Source organism: Cervus canadensis, chromosome 19, assembly GCF_019320065.1.
Source record: "Cervus canadensis isolate Bull #8, Minnesota chromosome 19, ASM1932006v1, whole genome shotgun sequence".
In the NCBI taxonomy this organism is placed as follows: Eukaryota; Metazoa; Chordata; class Mammalia; order Artiodactyla; family Cervidae; genus Cervus; species Cervus canadensis.
The window spans coordinates 18,647,684-18,668,835 of record NC_057404.1 but is presented as its reverse complement, the minus strand read 5'-3'; the positions used below and the strand labels follow the sequence as shown (position 1 = coordinate 18,668,835).

Sequence of the window (21,152 nt, the reverse complement as noted above, 5' to 3'; positions counted from 1 at the left end):
TGATCCCTATTCTTCCCTCCTTTCCTCCCTTATTTATTAAATGTCCCCATTAGCTTGTCACAATTCCAGGAAAAAACAAGTTAGTAAGACTCCCTGTCTTCATTCAGTCTCTTTTCTTCTGAGGAAACTGACTGTAAACAAGTTAATATAAAGTATTTTAGGTAGTGATAAGTTCTGGGAAGCTAAACAAAGACAAGTAAAAGGAGAGAGAAAGTGGCTTTGTATAGGGTGAATGGGGAGACATCTCTGGGGAGAGAACATTTGAGCAGTGATGTGAATGACAGGGAGAAGTAAGCCATGCAGAGAAAAAGAGGGGAGAAAGATGAGGCAGAGGGAACAGGAAGAGCAGCAGCCTGGAGGGAGTCACAAGATCGGCATGTGGCAGGAGCCGGGCCGAGGCTGAGAAGGGTACGGCGTGCCGCCGGGGGGACAGCCGAAGGCCTGACCGTCCCGGTCTTAGAGGACTTTGGCAAGGACTCTGGATTCTAGCCTAAGCGAGTGAGGAAGCATTGGAAAGTTTCTTGAGCAAAGGAATGATGTGCTCTGGTTGAGTTTTTAAAAACCACTTTAAGGGCTGTTCAGAGAAGTCACCGAGAGGAAAGAGCAGGAATGGAGGCCAGGAAGCGACTGCAGTCCTTGAGGCAGGGCAGGAGAAGGACAGTGGCAGCGGGGCTGGCAGAAGGAGGTAGGTTTGAGGCTTATTTGGAGGGAATAGCTGATAGCATTTACTGTATGTGGGCTTTGGGGTTGTACACTTTATTTTCCTAGTCTTCTTTATTTCTCTTTCAACTAAGGAGAAACTGAGGGAAATCACAGAGGAATAAAGTGAGAATTTATTAAATAGCACTGTATCATTGCCTTTCACCTGCCATCCACTCCCTACCCCGATGTACCTCAGCTCTCTTCCCTTCTTTTTTAAACTTGGGAGAGGTTATACTTTAGCTTAGTATATTCTTTTCTTTCTTCCTTAGGAAGCTATATTCAGTCAATTTAATGACTAAAAAATAAAGGGAGAGGCAGTGACTATAATTTGTCTTTTCAACTGTACGTCAAATATATGATTTCGTAAGAAAAGTTTTCAGTATGGAAACACAAAAGTAGCTAAATGATAAAAGTCCGTAAAAATTAAACGTTTTCATTTCTCTAGCAATTGAAGGAGTTGTAACTTCAGTTATAATGTTTTCTAGATTGTTTACCATAGTTTATGTTAAAAATTAAACATTGAATTTTGATAAGTATATTATTTAGAGTATCAGTTTTCTAATTTTGTTGAAATGTGTCCAGAAGGATAGCTTAAACTATGGAAGTTGTTTTGGTTAGGATTCATTGGAACATCTGCTGGTACCCTTAGGAACATACTGACAGAATTTTACCTTTGCCTCTCTCTCATCCAGGGAAGTGCCAGACACAGCTTCAGAATGTGACTCCTTAAATTCTTCCATTGGAAGGAAACAGTCTCCTCCTTCAAGCCTTGAGATATACCAAACGTTGTCTCCTCGAAAAATATCAAGAGATGAGCTCTCTCTAGAGGATTCATCGCGAGGAGATTCGCCCATAACTGCAGACATCTCGCGGGGTTCTCCTGATTGCGTGGGCCTGACAGAAACTAAGAGCATGATCTTCAGTCCTGCCAGCAAAGTGTACAATGGCATCCTGGAAAAATCGTGCAGCATGAACCAGCTCTCCAGTGGCATTCCCGTGCCTAAACCTCGCCACACGTCGTGTTCCTCTGCGGGAAACGACAGCAAGCCAGTGCAGGAAGCCCCAAGTGTTGCCAGGATAAGCAGCATCCCACATGACCTTTGCCATAATGGAGAGAAAAGCAAAAAGCCATCAAAAATTAAAAGCCTTTTTAAGAAGAAATCTAAGTGAACTGGCTTGGCTGACTTGGTGGAATTCCATTCACATCTTTGACATCTTTAAACTTTTATCTCCCATCCTCACTTCCCCTTTTTTTGTTTTAAGTTTAGGAATGTAACTCCGTTGAGGCTTTCCAGACTGGATGCCATAGTGGAATGTCCTTAAGGGCAACTGTCTACTGTCTGCTTATTTAAATGACTATATAATCAATTTGTCAAGCCAGTTATTACTGAAAAATCATTAAGAGATGAGACAGTTTACAGTCGTTTTTGCCTATTTATTTCTGCTTTGTTATTAGTGATGTATATACAACATTTTGTTGAAAGCCACTATGGACTTACAAGCTTTAATGGACTAGTAAGCCAGCATGGGCTTGCAAAAGTTTCTCGTTTACCAGAGCATCTTCTTATCTTTCCACAGAGCTATTTACATCCTGGACTGAAATAACTTTAAAGGAGTAAAATTAATTGCACTACTGTTTTCCAGACTGGAAAAAAATCCCTGCAAGTGAAACTGTATAGAGTTTATAAAATGACTATGGATAGGGGACTGTTTTCATTTTTAGATCAAAATGGGTTTTTAAGTAGAACCTAGAATTTCTAATTGACTTGATTTCTGGAAATGAAAACCCGTGCTTTTATTATGGGATGCTTCTTTAAATGCATTTATCATTGTAAGTTTCAAGTCCTGCTGTAAAGATCATGTTGTTTTGTTTATCCCAGGGCTTTCACTGTGATTTTTCTGCATTGCAGGCTGTATGATAAAATATAAATAATTTAAAGAGAGAAGGCTTTTAATTCCTTACACAAGTAGAGTTAAAAAACTTGATTGACGGACTTAAAACATTCACAAGCATATACTGAGGTGGGGGAATGTGGGAATTCAGGCACTTGTTTACAGACTTAATAACTGCAAAGGATTTATGGTTTGTGAAAAACTTGTACTGTGGAAAAGATAATAAATCTCAGACATTATTGTGTGGGACTGTGCTGACTTCTGTTGATAACACTCCACTAAGAACACTATATGTTTTCTGGAGAGCTGTGTAAACTGTCTTCTTGCTTAATTGCAACATAAGAAATAGTGATGTTTTGAAAGCAAGTTGTCAACAAATTTCTCTCTATTTTATATTGTTTGTCATATTTTTATGTAGTTTGAAATGTTTAAATGTTCTAATATCAAGATTAACAAATATAAATTTATGGTGCATTTAGATTGTGTTGTATTAATTTGTAAAGTTTGTTAAAATGATAGCATATGATAAAGGTAACTTTTACCATGAAGATTGTCACATGGAGCAACAAAGTACATTAGTATCTGAGGAGTTTCTGCTTAAACAAATTCTTTTAAAAATTCAGTCAAAATGATCGGGTTAATGCAGTGTGGGTAGATGTTTGGTGCATGTTAACTAGATGGTTTTTCAGCTTTATGGCTGTAACTGGTAATATGCAACTCAGTCCTGTTTAGACGAAAATGCTGATTAAACAATCAGCATTTGAGATTTACTCCAAAGAAGTACTTTAGTTAGAATATGAACAGTTTCCCAACAACTCCTGTAAACTTTGCATACTTTAATGCAGTTGTTAAAACTGTTAAGGTCTTGAGTGATTTTTATATATACAGATATTTATATATTTAGTAGACAGTGGTATAAGTTAAATAATTTGACTGAAATGGACATAGTGTTTTGGACTAATTATAAGGTAAGTTAACCTGAAAGGTCAAGGGTTGAGGAACATAGGCCTGAAAGCTGTTGAGGAAGGGGAAAAACTGCGTAAAGAATTGAAAAGCGTTCTGGAAAGTTTCTTCAGAATGAAGGGAATATCTTCTTTCTTCTTCTTACACCCAGGCAGAAGTTCTTCCCTTTGGAAACTGCAGAAGGAATGAGAACTTTTCAGTTTGATGGATAGAAAAGGTAAAAGCTACAGAGTGTGGAGTGGGGCTGGGAGGAGGAAGGGCTCTAGGAACGCCCAGCAAGGCCCCCACTTGTTCAGGGCTACCAGGGATTCTGGATCAGAAACACCTGGATGCTAGAACTTGTGATTGGGAGTGGGACAGGCCAACCTAAGTAGAATGTGGGCTGCCTTAAGTCAGAGAATGCATTGTTTGTGCTAGATTTCATACACGTTTTATAAACAGATTCAACCAAGGAATACTTGTTGCTGCTCCATGTTGCTTGTACTATTTACTTTGCATTAGTACAATGCTCCATATTCGTAAATTCAAAAGATAATTGAGTTTTGGAAAGCCACAATAATTGCATATCACATCATTTACACATGAAGAGTTGGATGTTAGTATAAATTTTTGAACTTAACCTATTTGTAACCTTATTTTAAGCTTATAAAAACTATGGTATTTTCCTGATTTTAAAAGTTGTTACTTATAAAAAATGATTCATGATAGAAAAGTATGGAGAAGAAAAACAACCAAGCAGGTCAAATTCCACTGCCTAAAGTAATCCTTTTAATATTTTGGCATGTTTTCTACTAGATCATTTTCTATATATTGATACATACTTTACATAATTGAAATCATACTATATATCTGTATATTATACTTTTTTACTTAATATAAGCATTTCCCCATCATTAGTAAAAACACTTTAAGAGCAACTTTTTAGTAATTGTATGATTTCAGGAGCAACATTTTAATGATTGTATGATAGCTGTTGTATTGATTTACCATTATCTTTTTAAACATTCTTTTATTATTAAACATTAGGCTGTTTCCAGGTATGGAATGCTAACATTTAACATTTGTTGAGCGCCCTGTATGACAGGCACTGTTCTAAACGCTACTGTATTTTCTCATTTAATTTTTACACCAACCTTCTAAGGTAGGTATGATTTTTTTTCTTTTTTTTAAATCACCATTTTACTGATGAGGAAACTGAGTCCAGAAAATTATTTGCTGAAGATCATTAGCAAGTGGTAGACTTATGCTAACTTCTAAGTCATACTGTACAAATTCTAATGAACATTCTCTTTCTCATTCCTTGGAATACATATTTTTAGAAAAGCATAAAGACTTAGTTTATGTACATGCATATATATTTGTGTGTATACACATGGAGTCTTAACATGTATACCTTGAGGGTGACTGAAAGTTCTTCCTCCATGTAGCTGTGTTTATATTCCTCTAATACCTGAGTGTACAAGTGCCTTTTTACTTCATATCATCATTTCTGAATTACCATTTGGTTAAAACTTCACTATTTTAATAAGTATTTTTTTTTACTAGGTAAATAATGTCTAGTGTGAATGGAAAGTTTTTTTTATGCCATGTGTTTTTAATTTCAGTGAATTATTTCTTCATGTCCCTTGCCCATTAAGTTCTTGGGGTCCTAGTGTTTTTCTCAATCTTTTACACAGTCTTCAAATGCTATTCTTGTATTCTTTACTTACTAACTAGAAGAGTGAATTTTTTTTTTTTATCAAATAGCATTTTACATGTTTATTTTTAAAAAGTAAGCTGAAGAAAACCTACCTTTAAGTTTTAGTCTTACTGCTCTCCTGTTTTTAGGTGTTGAATGAGAGACTAGGTCCCCCCTCCCCCAAATAGCAGATAAGAAATATTTAAAATCTGCATAATTCATTCAACAAGTACCTAATTGCCTACCATGCACCAAACATTATGATAAGCTCTGGAGGTATCGAGGCTAATGTGACACGTACCTCCTCTAAAGGAACTTGATATTTAATAGGGGAGACAGGTCATAAACCCTAACATAAGGGCAGTAATAGAAATACAAACCAAATGTTGGGAAGAGGGATTATGTAACTCAAAAGTATTTATTAGATCAGGGGTAATTTGATGGTGTTAATTTGCTAAGGATGTGGAGAGGTTTGCTATGGCTGAAATATGCCAAGTCCAAAGGCAAGTTAGTTTTAGGGCTTCTACTAACTAGCAGTCTAGTTCCAACAAGTGAGCTTGCAGTTGTTGAGTTGCAGCAAAACACTTTGTGATGGCCGTGAGGGTGCTCATTCTGGGATAAGTTGTTCACCAGAGAGAAACCCTGAACTGCTGCACAAGAGTCCTGATAGTGCCGTGAGAGACTTCCCTCCCCACCTTCTCGACCCTAAAACAAAGTGGTCTGTTGAAAGACACTCCAGATTTACCCAAGTAGTCCTGATGTGATCTTTTGCTAACTCATATTTTTGAGGAAACTCCATACTGTTTTCCATAGTGGCTGCACCAGTTTACATTCCCACCAACAGTGTAAGAAGGTTCTGTTTTCTCCACACCCTCTCCAGCAGTTTTTATTTGTCGACTTTGATGATGGCCATTTTGACAGGTGGAAGATGATACCTCATGTAGTTTTGATTTAGATTTCTCAGCTGGTATCAGGAGGGCTTCAGGCCAGTTTTCAGATGTTGCCTCAGTCTCATCATTGGGCTTTCCTGAGGTTATCTACGGGTCTCTGACCCACGGGGTCCTATTCATGACAATGTCTGTTGTGGGCCCAGGTAGGACATTATAGGGAGGGCTCAGTCCAGGTCTTGATTTCTTATCTGCGAGAAAGGATTGAGGCAATGCTCAGGATTCCTTCATGAGCTAGAGTTTTGACCATCAAGGTCTCCATTATCCCGATCTTTTACTGCTTATGTTGCAGCATCTTCATTTGCCTTTAAAAATGAGAGAACAGGCAGGTAAGGAGAGCAGTTGTGCAGTTGGCGGGAGTCACAGTGACTCGGCCCCTCCAAATCCCATCTTTAAAGCAGCAGGAGTGTGCAGCCTCCCCTTCCCACATCCTGCCTGGTTGGCCTGGCAGGTTCTAGTCCTCTGTAAGCAGGGCTCTAAGAAATCTTACCTGAGTCAGACTTGTTCTTGTCTTGCTTCCAACTGCCATATTTTAGTTTCAAATAGTTGTGTGACATAGCCGCCTTTCCAGTGTTGTGGTTCTGTTGAGAATACCTAGTGTCTATTTCTGGTAGAGGTCTATCACCTCTTTAATTGGAGCATCTTAGTTCTGAAGTATCCACATGGGCTGATTTTCCATGTGTGAGAACATTAACTTCTGGACTGTCTCCCATACCTTCAGTCCCTGGGATTTGATAGATCAGAGGGAGATTGAAAGGCAATGCCACTTAGGAACTGGAAAAGGTCTCTAGAATAAGAATGTGGCTTTTTTGTTTTGTTTTTGAAATACCAGCTATTCAACTTCGGTGCTGCTCCTTGAAAAAGCTTTCAATTAACACTCAAGATGTGCATCTGTAGACAAAAAGTACTATAACAGGAAATGAAAACAAAGAGGGGCTGGTTGAGGGTGGGTGGGGGATAAAGCCTGGGTGCAGCAGTGAGCCAGAAGTTACTTTTGACCTATAAAGTATAAAGGTAAGACAGTGAACCCGGGAATATGACCAGGCATGGAACCTTGGGAAAGGAGAGGACAAGTAGGGAGCGAAAAGGCGCATTTATTGTCAAATCACCAAATCTTGTTCATTTAATTCCTGAACATCTCAGCTAATGCCTCTGCTGCTCCGGGGCCTTGCTTTCTTCATTTCTCATCTTATTAACTTTAAAGGGCCTTACCATCTTTCATCCACTTGGTGAGCTTTCCAAGCTGCAGGATGGATTTTTCTCTGATTAAAATCTCGCTACGCCTCTCTGTTGCCTATACGATAAAGTACAAACCTAAACTAGCAAAAGACCTTGGTGTTCTGGGCCTGTTTGCTCCTCTAGCCTCATGGCTTCATGAGGATACAACCACGTGTAACCTTCAGTTACACAGAACCACATGGAGGTTTCCGAAAAGCCAGGCTACTGCTTTTGCCTAGAATGTCTGCTCCAGCCTTGGACCATAAACTCTAAAGTTTTAACTCGGCTCAGGTATCTCAGGAAGCCTTCCATACACGTCCTGATCTGAGCATGATAGACCACTTCTGTGAATGTCCAGAACTTGGCGTTTATTCTAGCATTGTCACATCACATTATTAATATATGGAACTGTTGATTTGTTTTCCCAATAAACTGAACTGCTTAAGAGCAGGGACTCTGCCTTATCTTGCTTTGAAGTCCGGAGGACTGGAACTTCAGTCACTGAATACATTACATGCCTGACGAATGAATAAATGAGTAACAGACAATACTGCTGCCTTCAAGTTTCAGGCTGTTAGGGCATTCACAAGTTTAATGATTAAAAGGCAATTTGAGACTATTACCTCATACAAATGAGCATGATATGGCTGTATTTCCATTGTCTTATAATGCAGATTCCAAAGAAGGAAGAGACCAAGATGGCATGGGGGTGGTGAGTCTGTTTTCTTTGTGAGATGTATATTTAGAGCTGGGTTCTATCCCTGGGTTAGGAAGATCCCCTGGAGAAGGAAATGGCAACCCACTCCATTATTCTTGCCTGGAGAATCCGTGGACGGAGGAGTCTGGTCGGCGGTAGTCCATGGGGTCACAAAGTCGGACAAGACTAAATGACTAACTTTCACTGAATGAGGAGTGCTGTCTGATTAGGCCTAAAAGAAATGGTGTCAGAATGGCCAGCTTCCTTCCTTTCAGGCTCTGTTCAGGCGTTTCCCCTGTGCAGTTGCTTAGCTTATCCAGTCCTGCTCTTCACTTGAGCTTTTAATGACTGTTCTACATATCTGGTAATTAATGGGATCCTTGAATCATTAGATCTTATTCTTTTAGTAAGTATATAGTGAGAGCCTATACTACGCTGAGTGCTGAGCACAGGACAAGAAGATAAACATAGTCTTCACCTTGCTTGTTGAACACATCCATCAATAGCTGTTTAAATCACCCTGTTTGTTATTAGGGGGCTTCCCAAGTGGCACAATTGATAAAGAACCTGCTTGCCAATGCAAGAGATGTAAGAGATGTGGGCTTCGCGGTCCCTGGGTCAGGAAGATCCCCTGGAAGGGGGCATGGCAACCCACTCCAGTATTCTTGCCTGGAGAATCCCATGGACAGAGGAGCCTGGTGGGCTGCAGTCCACAGGGTCACAAAAGAGCCGGACATGACTGAAGTGACTTAGCATATTTAGTTATTAGTGCTATGAAGAAAATGGTCACAGAGCCAGGCAGGTATTGAAATGAGCTTTAACTCCATTAAAGGGCAGGAAGGGCCTTGCCAAGGAAGTGATTTTGTGCTTAACCCTGCAGAGTTAGTAGGAAACAGACAAAGGAGATCCAAGTTTTTGAATTGCCCAGGCAGTGGTAATATAGAAAGACTTGGGAGGAAAAGCATCAGGTGTGTGCAGGAAACTGAAGGAAGGCTGGATTGTAATGAGGAAGCGAGAGAGCGCAGAGAGAGCAATGCCTTGCAGGTCATATTTAAGACGGTAGACTCGCTCCTGAGACCGTGGGAAATCATTGAAAGGGTTAAGTGGGGGGGAAATGATTCTTCTTAAATTTATTTACATTTCTATTGCTTCCAGATAGCTTGAGGGGTAAACACTGTTGATTTATGTATCCTTACATTCCCTCTTAGCACCTGTCACTAAATCGAATAGTAAATATTTAGTGACTTGGTTTCCAAGTGGAGGGAGACAAATGCAAGGGTGAGAATTAGCAGGGTAATTCAGGAGACGGATAGGGACTCTAGAAAAAGCCACGGGAGAGTCACGGGGAGCCTTGGGAGTAGGGTGGTTCTACTTCCCTTTGGTTAGAAGTTTGTATTGTAATAGCTGGGATTGCTGTCGCAAAACACCACGGACCGGGGGCTTCAGCAACAGAAACTGATTTTCTCACGGTTCTGGATGCTGAAACTGAGGTCAAGCTGCCAGCATGGCTGGGTTCTGGTGAGGCCTCTTCCTGGCTTGTAGACGGCTAGCTGTCTTCTTGCTGTGTCCTCACAGGGCAGAGAGGGGAGCGAGAGACGGGGAACACTCAGGTCCTATCAGGTTAGGATCCCATTGTGTGGTTTCACTGAACCTTAGTTACCTCCTTGAACTTCCTTGGCGGCTCAGTGGTAAAGGACTCGCCTACCAACACAGGAGACACAGGAGACGCAGGTTCAATCCCTGGGTCGGGAAGATCCCCTGGAGAAGGAAATGGCAACCCACTCCAGTATTCTTGCCTGGAGAATCCCCACGGACAGAGAAGCCTGGCAGGCTATAGCCCATGGGGTCACAAAGTGTCAGACACGACTTAGTGTCTGAACAACAAGACTCTGTCTCTAAGTATAGTCACAATTGGGGTTAGACCTTCAACAGATGAATTTAGGGAGGATAAACTCAACCCTTCACAGGTTTTACACTGTGAAACCACTGAAGCAGTGATTCTCAGCATGCATGCAAGTCAGCACTAGCTCTCCCAAAGTTAATGCTGCGGGTACCTATCTTGGGAGTTCCTGTTTCTTTTAATTCTTGCTAGGGATTCAATTGACATTTTAAAACTATATCCCAGGATGATCCTGATTGTATCAGGGAACAATGACTGTATCTATGCATTGTATTCCTCACCTGTAAACTGAAGGACTTCTCCACATTTAATTCTCTCTGTTACTCGCTCTGAAATTTTTTCCTGGTCAGGAAAATATTAGCGAAACCAACCTTTGCTCAGCCTCTACAGGAAAAGCAGCCAGCTTTAGTCTTGTGCTGGGTGTATTTGTCTTGCCACGACTGACTGCCTTGTTAAACAGCTATTGTAATCTCCATATTGTTGGCTGAGTGGGTGCCACGCATGCCTAACTTTCCCTCAGATGGATCACAGCAGAGTTAGATTTGAAGGAGGGGAAAGCAGGAAATGCAATTCTGACCTTAGTGGTTTTTAACCGGAATGCTTCAGCAAGTCACAGAAAACATGACTAAATAATGGCTCAAAAATTTGAGGCTCTATTTTCCCTCCTAGGATTGGATGTCCAGAGAAAGGTGGTCCAGGTGGTGGTCCTTCCCTCTTTCCACTGTATCCATCCTCGCTGCCTAATGGCCCAGGACAGCTGCACTGCCTCTCACATCACACGTCCATGCCAGGCAGGAGGAGGGCAAAAGCTAAGCAGTGCATGCCTGTTGACGCCACTACCTTGTAAAGAGCTTTTCAGGAAGCTTTGCCCAGTAACACCCCTCTTTACTTCATCAGCCAGGACTGTGGCTCATAGCATCATCCACAAGAGAAGCTGGGAAATAGAGTGGTTTAATGTTTATTTATTTATGTTTGGTACGCTGCTGCTGCTCTCAGACACAACTCTACTGATGATAGAGAAGGCAGTTGGATCTTAAGGAAAAAATTAGAAACGTCTGCCACAGGTCACTGGGCACTTGCCTGACCTTGAGATAAATTTTGAAATGTTAAGAGTTTCCCACAACTAGAGAGTGGCCCCTGCTCCCGGCAACTAGAGAAAGCCCTCAGGCAGCAATGGAGACCCAGTGCACCAAAAATAGCTTAGTAAATAAAATTATTACAAAATGTTTGCACTTCTATCATATGCCAGGAACCGTTCTAGATACTGGGAGTACAATAGTGAAAACAAAAATGAAAAAACAAAACAAAAAGAAAACCAGACAAAGCCAAGTCTTCACTCTCATGGGGTTACAGTCAAGTAGGGGATACAATCAACAAATGAACTATGTAATATGTTAGATGAGTGGAGTGAAGACTGAGGTGGTGGTCTGCAGTTTTCAGTTGGATGCTCAGGAAGACCAGTGTTTGGAACCTGGTGTATGAGTAATAACATGAAGGAAGTGAGGTATGTAAATTCCTTGGAATATAAATACGTTGAAAGGAAACTCTAAGGCAAGGCAACAGGGAACAACAGATACAAAGGCCCTGCATTCCTCTTTGTAGTTCCAGTCTATGTTTGTTTTATGGGTTCTCATTATTTTTATCTTCATGGGCATTTTTATCTTCATATGGACATTGGTATATACAGTTGAGATATAAAGGGCAATTCTAGGGGTTGCCTTAATACTTCTTCCCCCTTTGGAAAAAATAAGGTGCTCAAATGTACATCTTGAGAAATTGTTAAGTGTCTTTTCCACTTCTCTCCCTTCTCCTGAATCCTGTTCCCTTATTTCCTTATCCTTCCAGAGATAATGCTGTAGAAATTATAAAAATGGATTTGGAGTCTTGATAGCTCTGAGTATGAGCCCTTACATTTCCTACCTGTGGTACTGGGCAAATAGCATATCCTCCCAGAGCCTATCAGCTCATCTGAGAAGCTGGGAGGGATGCTAATGCCCCCCTCACTCTTGCTGTACTAAGTGAGGTGAGATGGTGAAGGCCCCGTCTCAGAGCTGGGTACCTATTGATTATCTCTACTCTTCTCTTCCTTATGGTCTTTAGCCTCTGGGTCACATAGAATATCTGAGGTAGGTCAAGCACTGTTCTTTGAAAAAAGGACTTCATACACTTTACCAATGTGTGAGAATCTAGTGTCACATGTATATTCCTCAGTGAAGTTATATTTACCAGCCTGTCCCTACACCCAACCCCAAAGTCTTCTGAGAGGTGGACACTAGGCCTTTACTTACTGAATGTCAGACACCAATGCTACTCACACTGTGAAACCTCATCATCATCCAGAACCATCCACCTGTGTGTCTTTGCTGCTGATTCCTTTGCTCCATTTTGCCTCACCAGCTTTGACAATGTTGTAAAGAGTGGTTCATTTCAGTTTGCAAAAGCATAGTCTAAAATGGGATCAGCAAACTTTTTCTCTAAAGAACTGGACTGTAAGTGTTTTCAGTTTTGCACGCCATGGGTCTACCACAGATTTTGTGCTCAAATCTGCCATGGCAGCCTGAAAGAAGCCACAGATAGCATGTAAGCAATGGCACATAGATTAGATTTAACCTGTGGTGAGCTGGGTTTATGGTCCATGGACCATAGTTTTCTAATCCCCAATTTAAAATAAAGGTTAGGCATTGATCAAAAGAAAGAGGTTCATCATATGCCCATAAAAAATAGAACATTAAAAATAATACCAATTCACAATAAGAAATAATCTGCTAAGTCATGTCCGACTCTTGCGACCCATGGACTGTAGCCTGCCAGGCTTCTCTGTCCATGGGATTCTCTAGGCAAGAATACTGGAGTGGGTTGCCATTTCCTTCTCCAGGGGATCTTCCCAACCCAGGAATCGAACCCAGGTCTCCTACATTGCAGGCAGATTCTTTACGGACTGAGTTACAAGGGAAGCCCTAAGAAATACTATCCCAGTACAAATAATCACAATTCATCCAATCAGTTCATTCATGCCCATGTAACTAATACTTGCTGCACTGGATGTTAGGTCTGCAATCTGCTTTTACAAAGTGGGTGCTTCTGGACCGCAATGAAGTCCTGGAGATCCTGACTCAGTCCCTGCTGCCATCTGCAGTTGTCTGAGTGGTGTCAGCTTGGAAGTTAGTGATGTGTCAGTGTGTCTGTGAGAGGGTGACGTGGACCATAACGGTGTCTTCTGGGTCCTCAGCTGAGAGCTTGGCTGAACATCCACAAAGTGAGGCCTCATGAGGCTTAGGGGAGAGTGACAGTGATGAGTTAGCAGGTGTCCATGCTGTGAGACACTGGAGTCTGACCCATCCCAAAGGGAACGTCTTCAATAAGCACTGCGGGGGTTCAGTTGAGAACTAATAAAGGCCACATGCTAGGATTGAGGGACCATGCCCAAAAGTAGGGGTCTAGAAACTATGGCCAAATCTGGCTTGTGGCATGTTTTAGTGTGGCCCATGAACTAAGAGTGATTATTATTTTTTAAAGGTGTTGTTCAAAAGCAGCAGCAGCAGGAGCTGGAAGAAAAGGAAAGATGAAAAGATGGAAAAGGAAGCTGAGACCCTACATTGCTCACAAGAATTAAGTTAATTACTGCCTGGCTTTTATAGATAACGTTTGCCAAAGCCTGCAATAGAGTAAAAGCCGTACCCTGGGACTAAGAAGAAAAATGAGGCAGAACCACCCTAACAGGGTAAGAAAATTTCCCAATAATTAGCTGCTTTGCAGAACAAAACCAACCTTCTTTAAAGAAAATAACATAATCCAGACTCCTTAAATATCATCCACAATGTCCAATGTACAATAAAAATTATTAGACATGTTTGCAACATGTGTTGCCTCTGATCAAGGGGACAAACAGCAGTCAAAGAAATAGACTTTGATATGACCCAAATATTGTACTTAGCAGACCAGGACTTTAAAAGTACCATTATAAAAATGTTCAGAAGACAAGTGCTCAGGGTTGGTGCACTGGGAAGACCCAGAGGGATGGGATGTGGAGGCAGGCAGGAGGGGGATCGGGATGGGGAACACATGTAAATCCATGGCTGATTCATGTCAATGTATGGCAAAAACCACTACAATATTGTAAAGTAATTAGCCTCCAACTAATAAAAATAAATGAAAAAAAAAAGTTCAGACACTTATTAAAAAAAAAGATGGATGCAGTAAGTCAGCAGATATGAGATCTCAGTGGAGAAATAGATGCAACAAAACAGAACCAAATGGAAATTCTATAACTGAAAGGCATGGTATCAGAAATGAAAGGTTCAGTGAATGAATTTAGCAGTGGATTGGAGACTTCAAAAGAAAAGGACAGTGAAGTTGAAGGAAGATTAGTAGAATTATCCAATCTGAAGAACAAAGATGTAAAATGAAAAAAGTCTGAAGAAAAAATATGAAACTAATGTAGAGAGTCTCAGTGATCTTCAGTGATCTGTGAGAGATATTAAAATGTCCATTAAGACTCTGAGAAAGAGAGGGAATGGTTCATAAAAAAATATTTGAGGAAACAACACCTGAAAATTTCCAAAATTTGCTGTGTGTGTTAGTTGCTCAGTTGTGTCCGATTCTTTGTGACCCCATGGACTGTAGCCCTCGGGGCTCTTTCGTTCATGGGATTTTCCAGGCAAGAATACTGGAATGGGTTGCCATTTCCTTCTCCAGGAGACCTTCCCAACCCAGAGATCGAACCTGGGTCTCCCACATTGCAGGCAGACTCTTTATCACCTGAGCCACCAGGGAAGCTCCAAAATTTGGTAGAAAAGTAATTAATCTATCTAAGAAACTCAGCAAATTCCTAACAAGTGCAAAGAAAACCACACTTAGCCACATCACAGTCATTCTTTTGAAAACCAAAGATAAAGAGGAAATCTAAAGATGGCCAGGGGAAAAATACTTAAAGGGGAGTAATCATGCATGTGACAACTCATTCTCATAAGAAACAATGAAGTCCAGAGGAAAATGGGGCAACATTTTAAAAATGTTGGAAGAAAGCAAAAACTCTGCAAACCAAGAATTCTGTATCCAGCCTGAAAACTCTTCAAAAATTAAGATTAAATGAGGAGTTTTTAAAATAAAAGAAAAACTGAGAAAATTTCTTGCCAGAAGACCTGCACTATAAGAAATGCTAAAGCAAGTTCTTTAGTCTAAAGGGAAATGATACTGATGAAAACTCAGATATACTGAAAGTAATAAAAAGCACTGGGAATGATAAATATGTGGATAAATATAAAGGCGCAATTTTTTAACTTTATTAAAAAACATGGCACTTTAAAGCAAAGGTAATGTTGCATTTTGGAAGTTATAACACATGTAAAATAAAATATATGACACTAATAGCTCAGGGGAGAAGAATGAAATTATTCTCTTGCAAGTATCTTACATTTCACAGGAAGTGGTTTAATGTGAACGCTCTGCAGTATGTAATTAGCATGGATGAGCAGTGTCATCCCAAGATATAGCTAAAACTTCAGTAAAAGTAACACACAGAATGCTTGAAATGTGATTAATTCAAAGAGAATGAGCCAGGTGAAATGGAGAAACTATAAGAACAAACAAGAAGGATTCAAAAAATAGAAAACAAATAGCGGGATAGTAGAATTAAACCCAATCATTTTAATTACTTAAAATGAATTGACTAAACTCTTCATCTAAGAGATAGACCCTGCTTGCACAAAATGGAAGACTCTACAATATGCTATCTACAAATGAAGTAATTTAAATATATGTATGCATGTAGTTTGAAAGTGAAAAAAGGATGAGAAATAATGTACCCTGGATAGTGAGCATAAGAAAGCTGCTGTGTCTATATCAGTTTCACACAGAGAGACTTTCAGACAAAGATTATTGTTACATATAAATAGAGACATTTCATAATGATGAATTAATTCATCAGGAAGGCACAGAACTCCTAAATATATAGAGATACACATAATACAGCTTTAAAATATGTGAAGCAAAATCACAGAATTGAAGCAAGAACTAGACAAAGCCACAGTTATAAACAGAGATTTTAACACCTTGTTTTCATAAATTGATGGGACAAGGATATTAAAAAAATCAGAATAGGAAGAGGAGGGAAAATTGGAAAGGAGGTCAACCCCCTTCACCTTCACTGACGATGCATGCCCCTGCTTCCTCCTAGGGTCTTGTGAACACAGTTTTGAAATGTCCTTCTCTCACCCCTCTGTTTAGCAGAAGTGTGTGGAATCAGCTGAATAAATTACAAAACATATGTCATGATTCTCTTTGTGACAGTGTAAACTTGCTATTATTTATTGGGAGGAAAAACAGAACACAAAGAGCACCTCAGTACAAGATAACTGAACAGTGCAAATCAGTTGCAACATTCCACCTTGCCTGGTGTTTTGCTGGCTACTCGCAAACATGTATTTGCTCAACAGAGACAGCGCAGAGCTTCGCCTCACTCTGTATACCATTTTTTGGTTTTATTCTCTCTGCGTTATTTGATATTGAGACTGTAGTTAGTTATATGACTTTTGCTCATTGCAATAATTTGAAAACAGTATCAAAAGAAAAGCCTCATGTTTCCTTCTTTGGCAGTTTCTCTCTGCCTTGGGCATTTTCCCTAAGCTTTCTCTCTTTCCTTTCTTTCCCATGGCATCTCCCATCTCCTGGGTCACAATTCTTGGGGGAGCTTTCTCAGCTGTAACCAGGGTTAAGACTGGCCTAACAGGAATGATTCAGTGTTATGAACACTTTTCCCTGTATGATGAGGTGGGGGAAGAGCTCATTGCATTAGCATGTGTGAGACTGTGAGTATTTCCTCAAGTCCTGTTCACTGGACTGCCAGGAATATCCCTACTTTATCTTGTTCTGACTTCCAGCAGCATTTATCATACTCCTTCCTTCTCAAAACACTTCTCTTCATTGTTGTACCCCACACTCTTCTGAATAGTCAGGCTTCCCTTGTGGCTCAGACTATAAAGAATCTTCCTGCAATGCAGGAGACCCAGATTTGGTCCCTGGGTTGCAAAGATCCTCTGGAGAAAGGAATGGTTCCCCACTCCAATATTCTTGCCCAGAGAATTCCATGGACAGAAGAGCCTGGCAGGCTAAAGTCTATGGGGTCGCAAAGAGTTGGACACAACTGAGCGAATAACACTTTGACTTCATGCCACAGAAGTCCTTGAATTGCAGAGTCGGAGGGGGAACGCCACTGTTACCTTAGACTCTTGTCTTCCTACTTGATGGGCCTCAGGGTGTGGCCGCCGAATCCTTTTTAATACGTTTCCAAGCTGGTAACAGCCCCCTAGGTTCTCTCTCCCTTTCTCAGGTCAGAATTCAGTATTTTTTCTTTCCTTCCAAATGTCACAAACCTGCTACCCTTTGAGCCAAAGTTGCACCCCAGACATGTATTCATACTGAACAGTTAAATTTTTTTTTAAATTGCCAAATTAAAAACATCTGGAAATTTCACATACAAATACAAATTTTCAGATTTCCTTAAACAGACATAAAAACAGAAAAGGAGGCGGAGTCATTGCTCAGCTCCCTCCCGCTCACCTCTTCAGGTTCCTGACCGCAGCCTCCTCGTCAGGTCAGCAATCACGCCTTCTCTTCAACCTCCCAAATAGCCCAGAGTCCAAAGAAGTGAAAAAAGTTTGGAGAACTCTGCTCTAAGTCATGTAGGAAAATAGGAATCTCCTTTTTCTATCCTTATCGGCTATTTTATTTCTCTGGAATAAACCAACCTGGAAAAAAATAAATTAAAAAAAATAAATAAATAAAATAAACTGTAGTTTCCCTTAGCTGCCTCTAGATGGCAGTATTGTACTGACATTCTCTCAGCTATCCCCATTCCGGCCGCCTTCAAAATGTTTTATCTAATTTTTCAGTGGGAATAATTTTTGTTTCTAAATTTATTTCAGTATTTTTCCAATGATGTCAAATTTATCAGTAAGCAGGTAGAGTCCACAAGCTGCAATATTTAAAAGAACAAAACGACAATCTTCTTTTTTTCCCCCTCTTGGAGCTTCCTGGGTTGATTAGTAGAAGCAGAACATATTGCAACGTGTAATTGTCACGATTATGCAGGCTGTTCATTTAGAGTTTGTGTGTGCACATGAATTCAGCTGCCGCATCTGCAATGCATGCTGGAAAAATAGCCCCTTTCTCTGTGCACTTGGAAACATCGACTGTTTCTCATTTGGAGCAATTTCTTTATTTTGTTTTGTGGATTCTGAATGTTACCCACAAATATGGGAGGCAAGGGAGCAAAAAATAGTGTGTACTACAAGGAGGAGGCTCTTAAGAGATGTACATGTACATAAGTAGACACATGTGAGCTGTGTGTTGGCCTCATATAGAAACGAGGCGAGTGCTGCAGAAGGGAAGTTGTGTATGTTAATTAGATTAATGGTTTGGGAGCAAATCCATTTCAGAGCAACTAATTAAATATTTCATTGGAGTTATTTTATGTAATTTGCTTTGGTATGCCACAGACAGATATTAAGTATTTAATTTTATCTTCAAGTACAACCAACAAATATTTCACTGATTTAATTCTTTGGTTTTGGCTTCAGGTTTTCCAAGTGCTGTCTCTTTAGTCCTGGTTAATCCGCCTGAAGCTGAGTGTGACACAGGGACCCTGCAGGTCCCTTCTGTGAAAGCTTGGGCAATTGCACCTTGGACCAACCCAAGTAGGAGTTAAGCCCTCCTGTTTTCATCACCTTGATTACTCCCTAAAAGGTTAGAGTTGGAAGAACTCCATTCAGTGTTTGACGGTACAGTTTCCTTGATGGACGAGTCCTCCAGTCCCTGCATGAGCCCTCTCAGGGATGGGACTGTCTTGGGCAGCACTGTGCCAATATTGGCCCCGCTGAGGGACAGAGGTGACTATGGGGACCTTTTTTCTTCGCTCTGAGCTGGGGGAGGGCAGCGGCAGGAAGGAGATGCAGGCAGACAGGCGAGCAGGGCTGCGCCCAGGGAGTTCTGCAGGCTACATGTGGAGCGTGGGTCCCAGGCAACACAGCCTCCAGGAAGTTAGGAACCCATTTGACTGGGCAGGCTTATTCTGCATGCAGCGTGCAGAGTCCGCGGTGACCTCTCTCTGTTATGGATAGACTATCTTACTTCTATGGCTCCGGACTCCTCCCCACCCCTGAACTGAATGCCTTGACTCTTAGATCCAAATGATGGATTTTACCTTTGTTCCACTACTTGGCATACTCTTTCCACATCCTTCTTGGAGTCTGGCTTTTGAATCAAACTTGGCAGCACCCATGGAAGATCTTTAGAGAAAAGGTCATCAGTAGCTTTGACTTTCAGGCAAAATCACCCTTGCTAGCATGAGTGGGTTCCTCCCTGTAAAGTCAGAACAGAGTCAGAACAGACCTTCTCAGGTATAACTTCTACCCTGCCGGACAACTGATCAGTCTTGCCTTAGACGATTCCAGCTCCTCCCAAACACCCTTCCTGACTCCTCTCCTCCTCTCTCTTCCTTTTCTGTCTTCTGGACCTTAGTTAAGACTGAACGTCTTTCACTAAGCCTTCCCGGACACCTCTGTTTCCACAAGAGAATCTTCCCTCTCTCTAAATACTTCAGATCCTCAGTCCACCCGTTTCGAAGGAGTTAAGAGAGATATGTGGTCTATCTTTTTGTCCAGATTTTCAGTGGCTCTAACCCTGGGTAAATGGAATCAGTGTTACAGCACATAAAATCCACCCTTCTCTGGAGCATTTAAAATTCTGACAACCTTTCCAGTTTCAAGAAAAATTTCAAGGCAGGTCACTTTTTTACACAGCATGCATTTTCAACACCATAGCCTTTGGGTAATGGGATCTTGTTATAGGAAGTGTGAGGTCTGCATTTCCACCTTGGGACAGTCTCATCTTGCCCCAGGTCTGGAAATCCTGTGTTCAACCTGGCTCTCTGTCAAAATGCTCACCGTGTAACTGACAGAATTTGCAAAGACTGAAGGACTTGAGGGAGCAGAAAGGAAAGAGCTGAGCTGAGAGGTGGGGCTGGTGGGAGGATGTCCTGGCTTTAGACTTTGAAATCCTCCAAGAAAAAATAGGTGTTTTCTAAGATGAGATGAAGAGTGGGTTCCAGGCAGAGGGAATAGAAGATGCAGAGATATGGAAATAGGAAACAGCTGACTACATACTACCTGTGCTTCAGGGCTTAACTAAATTCCTATCTTCTTCAGAACTCTTTCACTGATAATCTCAGGCCACAGAGATGTTCACTGTGGTTGCCTGTTGTTGCTACAGAGCAAGACTGGAAGCCCCTGGAGACTGCAAGCCTTTGGAGACCGGAAGCCCCAAGAGACCAGTGCCATCCTTTCTGACATCCGACCCAGTCCTCAGGACTATGCTCCCGAACTACTCAGACACTGCTGTCCTGTAGGGGGAGCCCAGGATGAATGCAGTTGAAATTACTGGGTTTGCAGCTTCTTACTGATTCTGCAACAAAGGAAAAGATCTTTCATCGAATGTGTAAGGTGAAAAAAAAAAGACTTGAGTTTCTCTTGGTGGAAAACAAAGCGAAGTTTGCATAATTATGACTCTGTCTTTTCAGCATGTAAAGTGCTGTTTTTCTGCAGAATAGGGCTTTTAATATTTGATGAGTCTTTGAGAACACTGCACGATATCAACACTGAATGGTGGGGCTCAGTTCAAAGGCTTGTACAAACATTTCTAAAGAAGAGCCATATTAAAGAGTCCAGTTTCCCTGATTTGTGCTTTAAGTTTATTGACACATAAATCTTCAGAAGCGTTCTTCTCGACCTCGCGTTCCTGCAGACTCTAATGCTGGCCTTTTTATGGACCAGAAATCTGGCCACTTTGTATTCCTCCAACAGCTACCACAGCTAAGCCACCTTCGTTAGGCAATAAAATTGAAAACTGCCTCCCGATTGAGCAGTTGATTTGAATGAAATCTGTTGTTTGTCTTAGGATGTTGTAATCAGTGATAGATGTCGAGGGGCGTCTGGGGGCTTCTGTGGATCCTGACACAAGGCCTAATAACTGGAGCTGCACCCATGCCGGCATCCATCATTCTGAGCAGCGTGAAGGGCTTCCCACTGAGAGCTGGCGCCCACCGCTGGCCCGGGCGGGGTGTGGGCTCGCTCTGATTTGTCACACGATGCCTTCAAGGCA

General features: G+C 41.2%; 1 protein-coding gene and 1 long non-coding RNA gene across 3 annotated transcripts in view; both read left to right on the top strand.

The window, feature by feature from the left end:
- Positions 1 to 3,073, top strand: part of STIM2 (stromal interaction molecule 2) — a 166,578-nt gene extending 163,505 nt beyond the window's left edge. For both annotated transcript variants that reach the window (XM_043438289.1, XM_043438288.1), the window contains one exon: positions 1,395 to 3,073. In XM_043438289.1, coding sequence (XP_043294224.1) covers positions 1,395 to 1,872 — 478 coding nt within the window. In that variant the 3' untranslated portion in view covers positions 1,873 to 3,073. The remainder of the gene's footprint in view (positions 1 to 1,394) is intronic.
- Positions 3,074 to 8,079: 5,006 nt separating this feature from the next.
- On the top strand, positions 8,080 to 20,945 carry LOC122422070. Its single transcript, XR_006263720.1, has 3 exons — positions 8,080 to 8,113; positions 13,515 to 13,719; positions 20,265 to 20,945. It is a non-coding gene; the product is annotated as an uncharacterized LOC122422070 (long non-coding RNA).
- Positions 20,946 to 21,152: the final 207 nt, after the last annotated feature.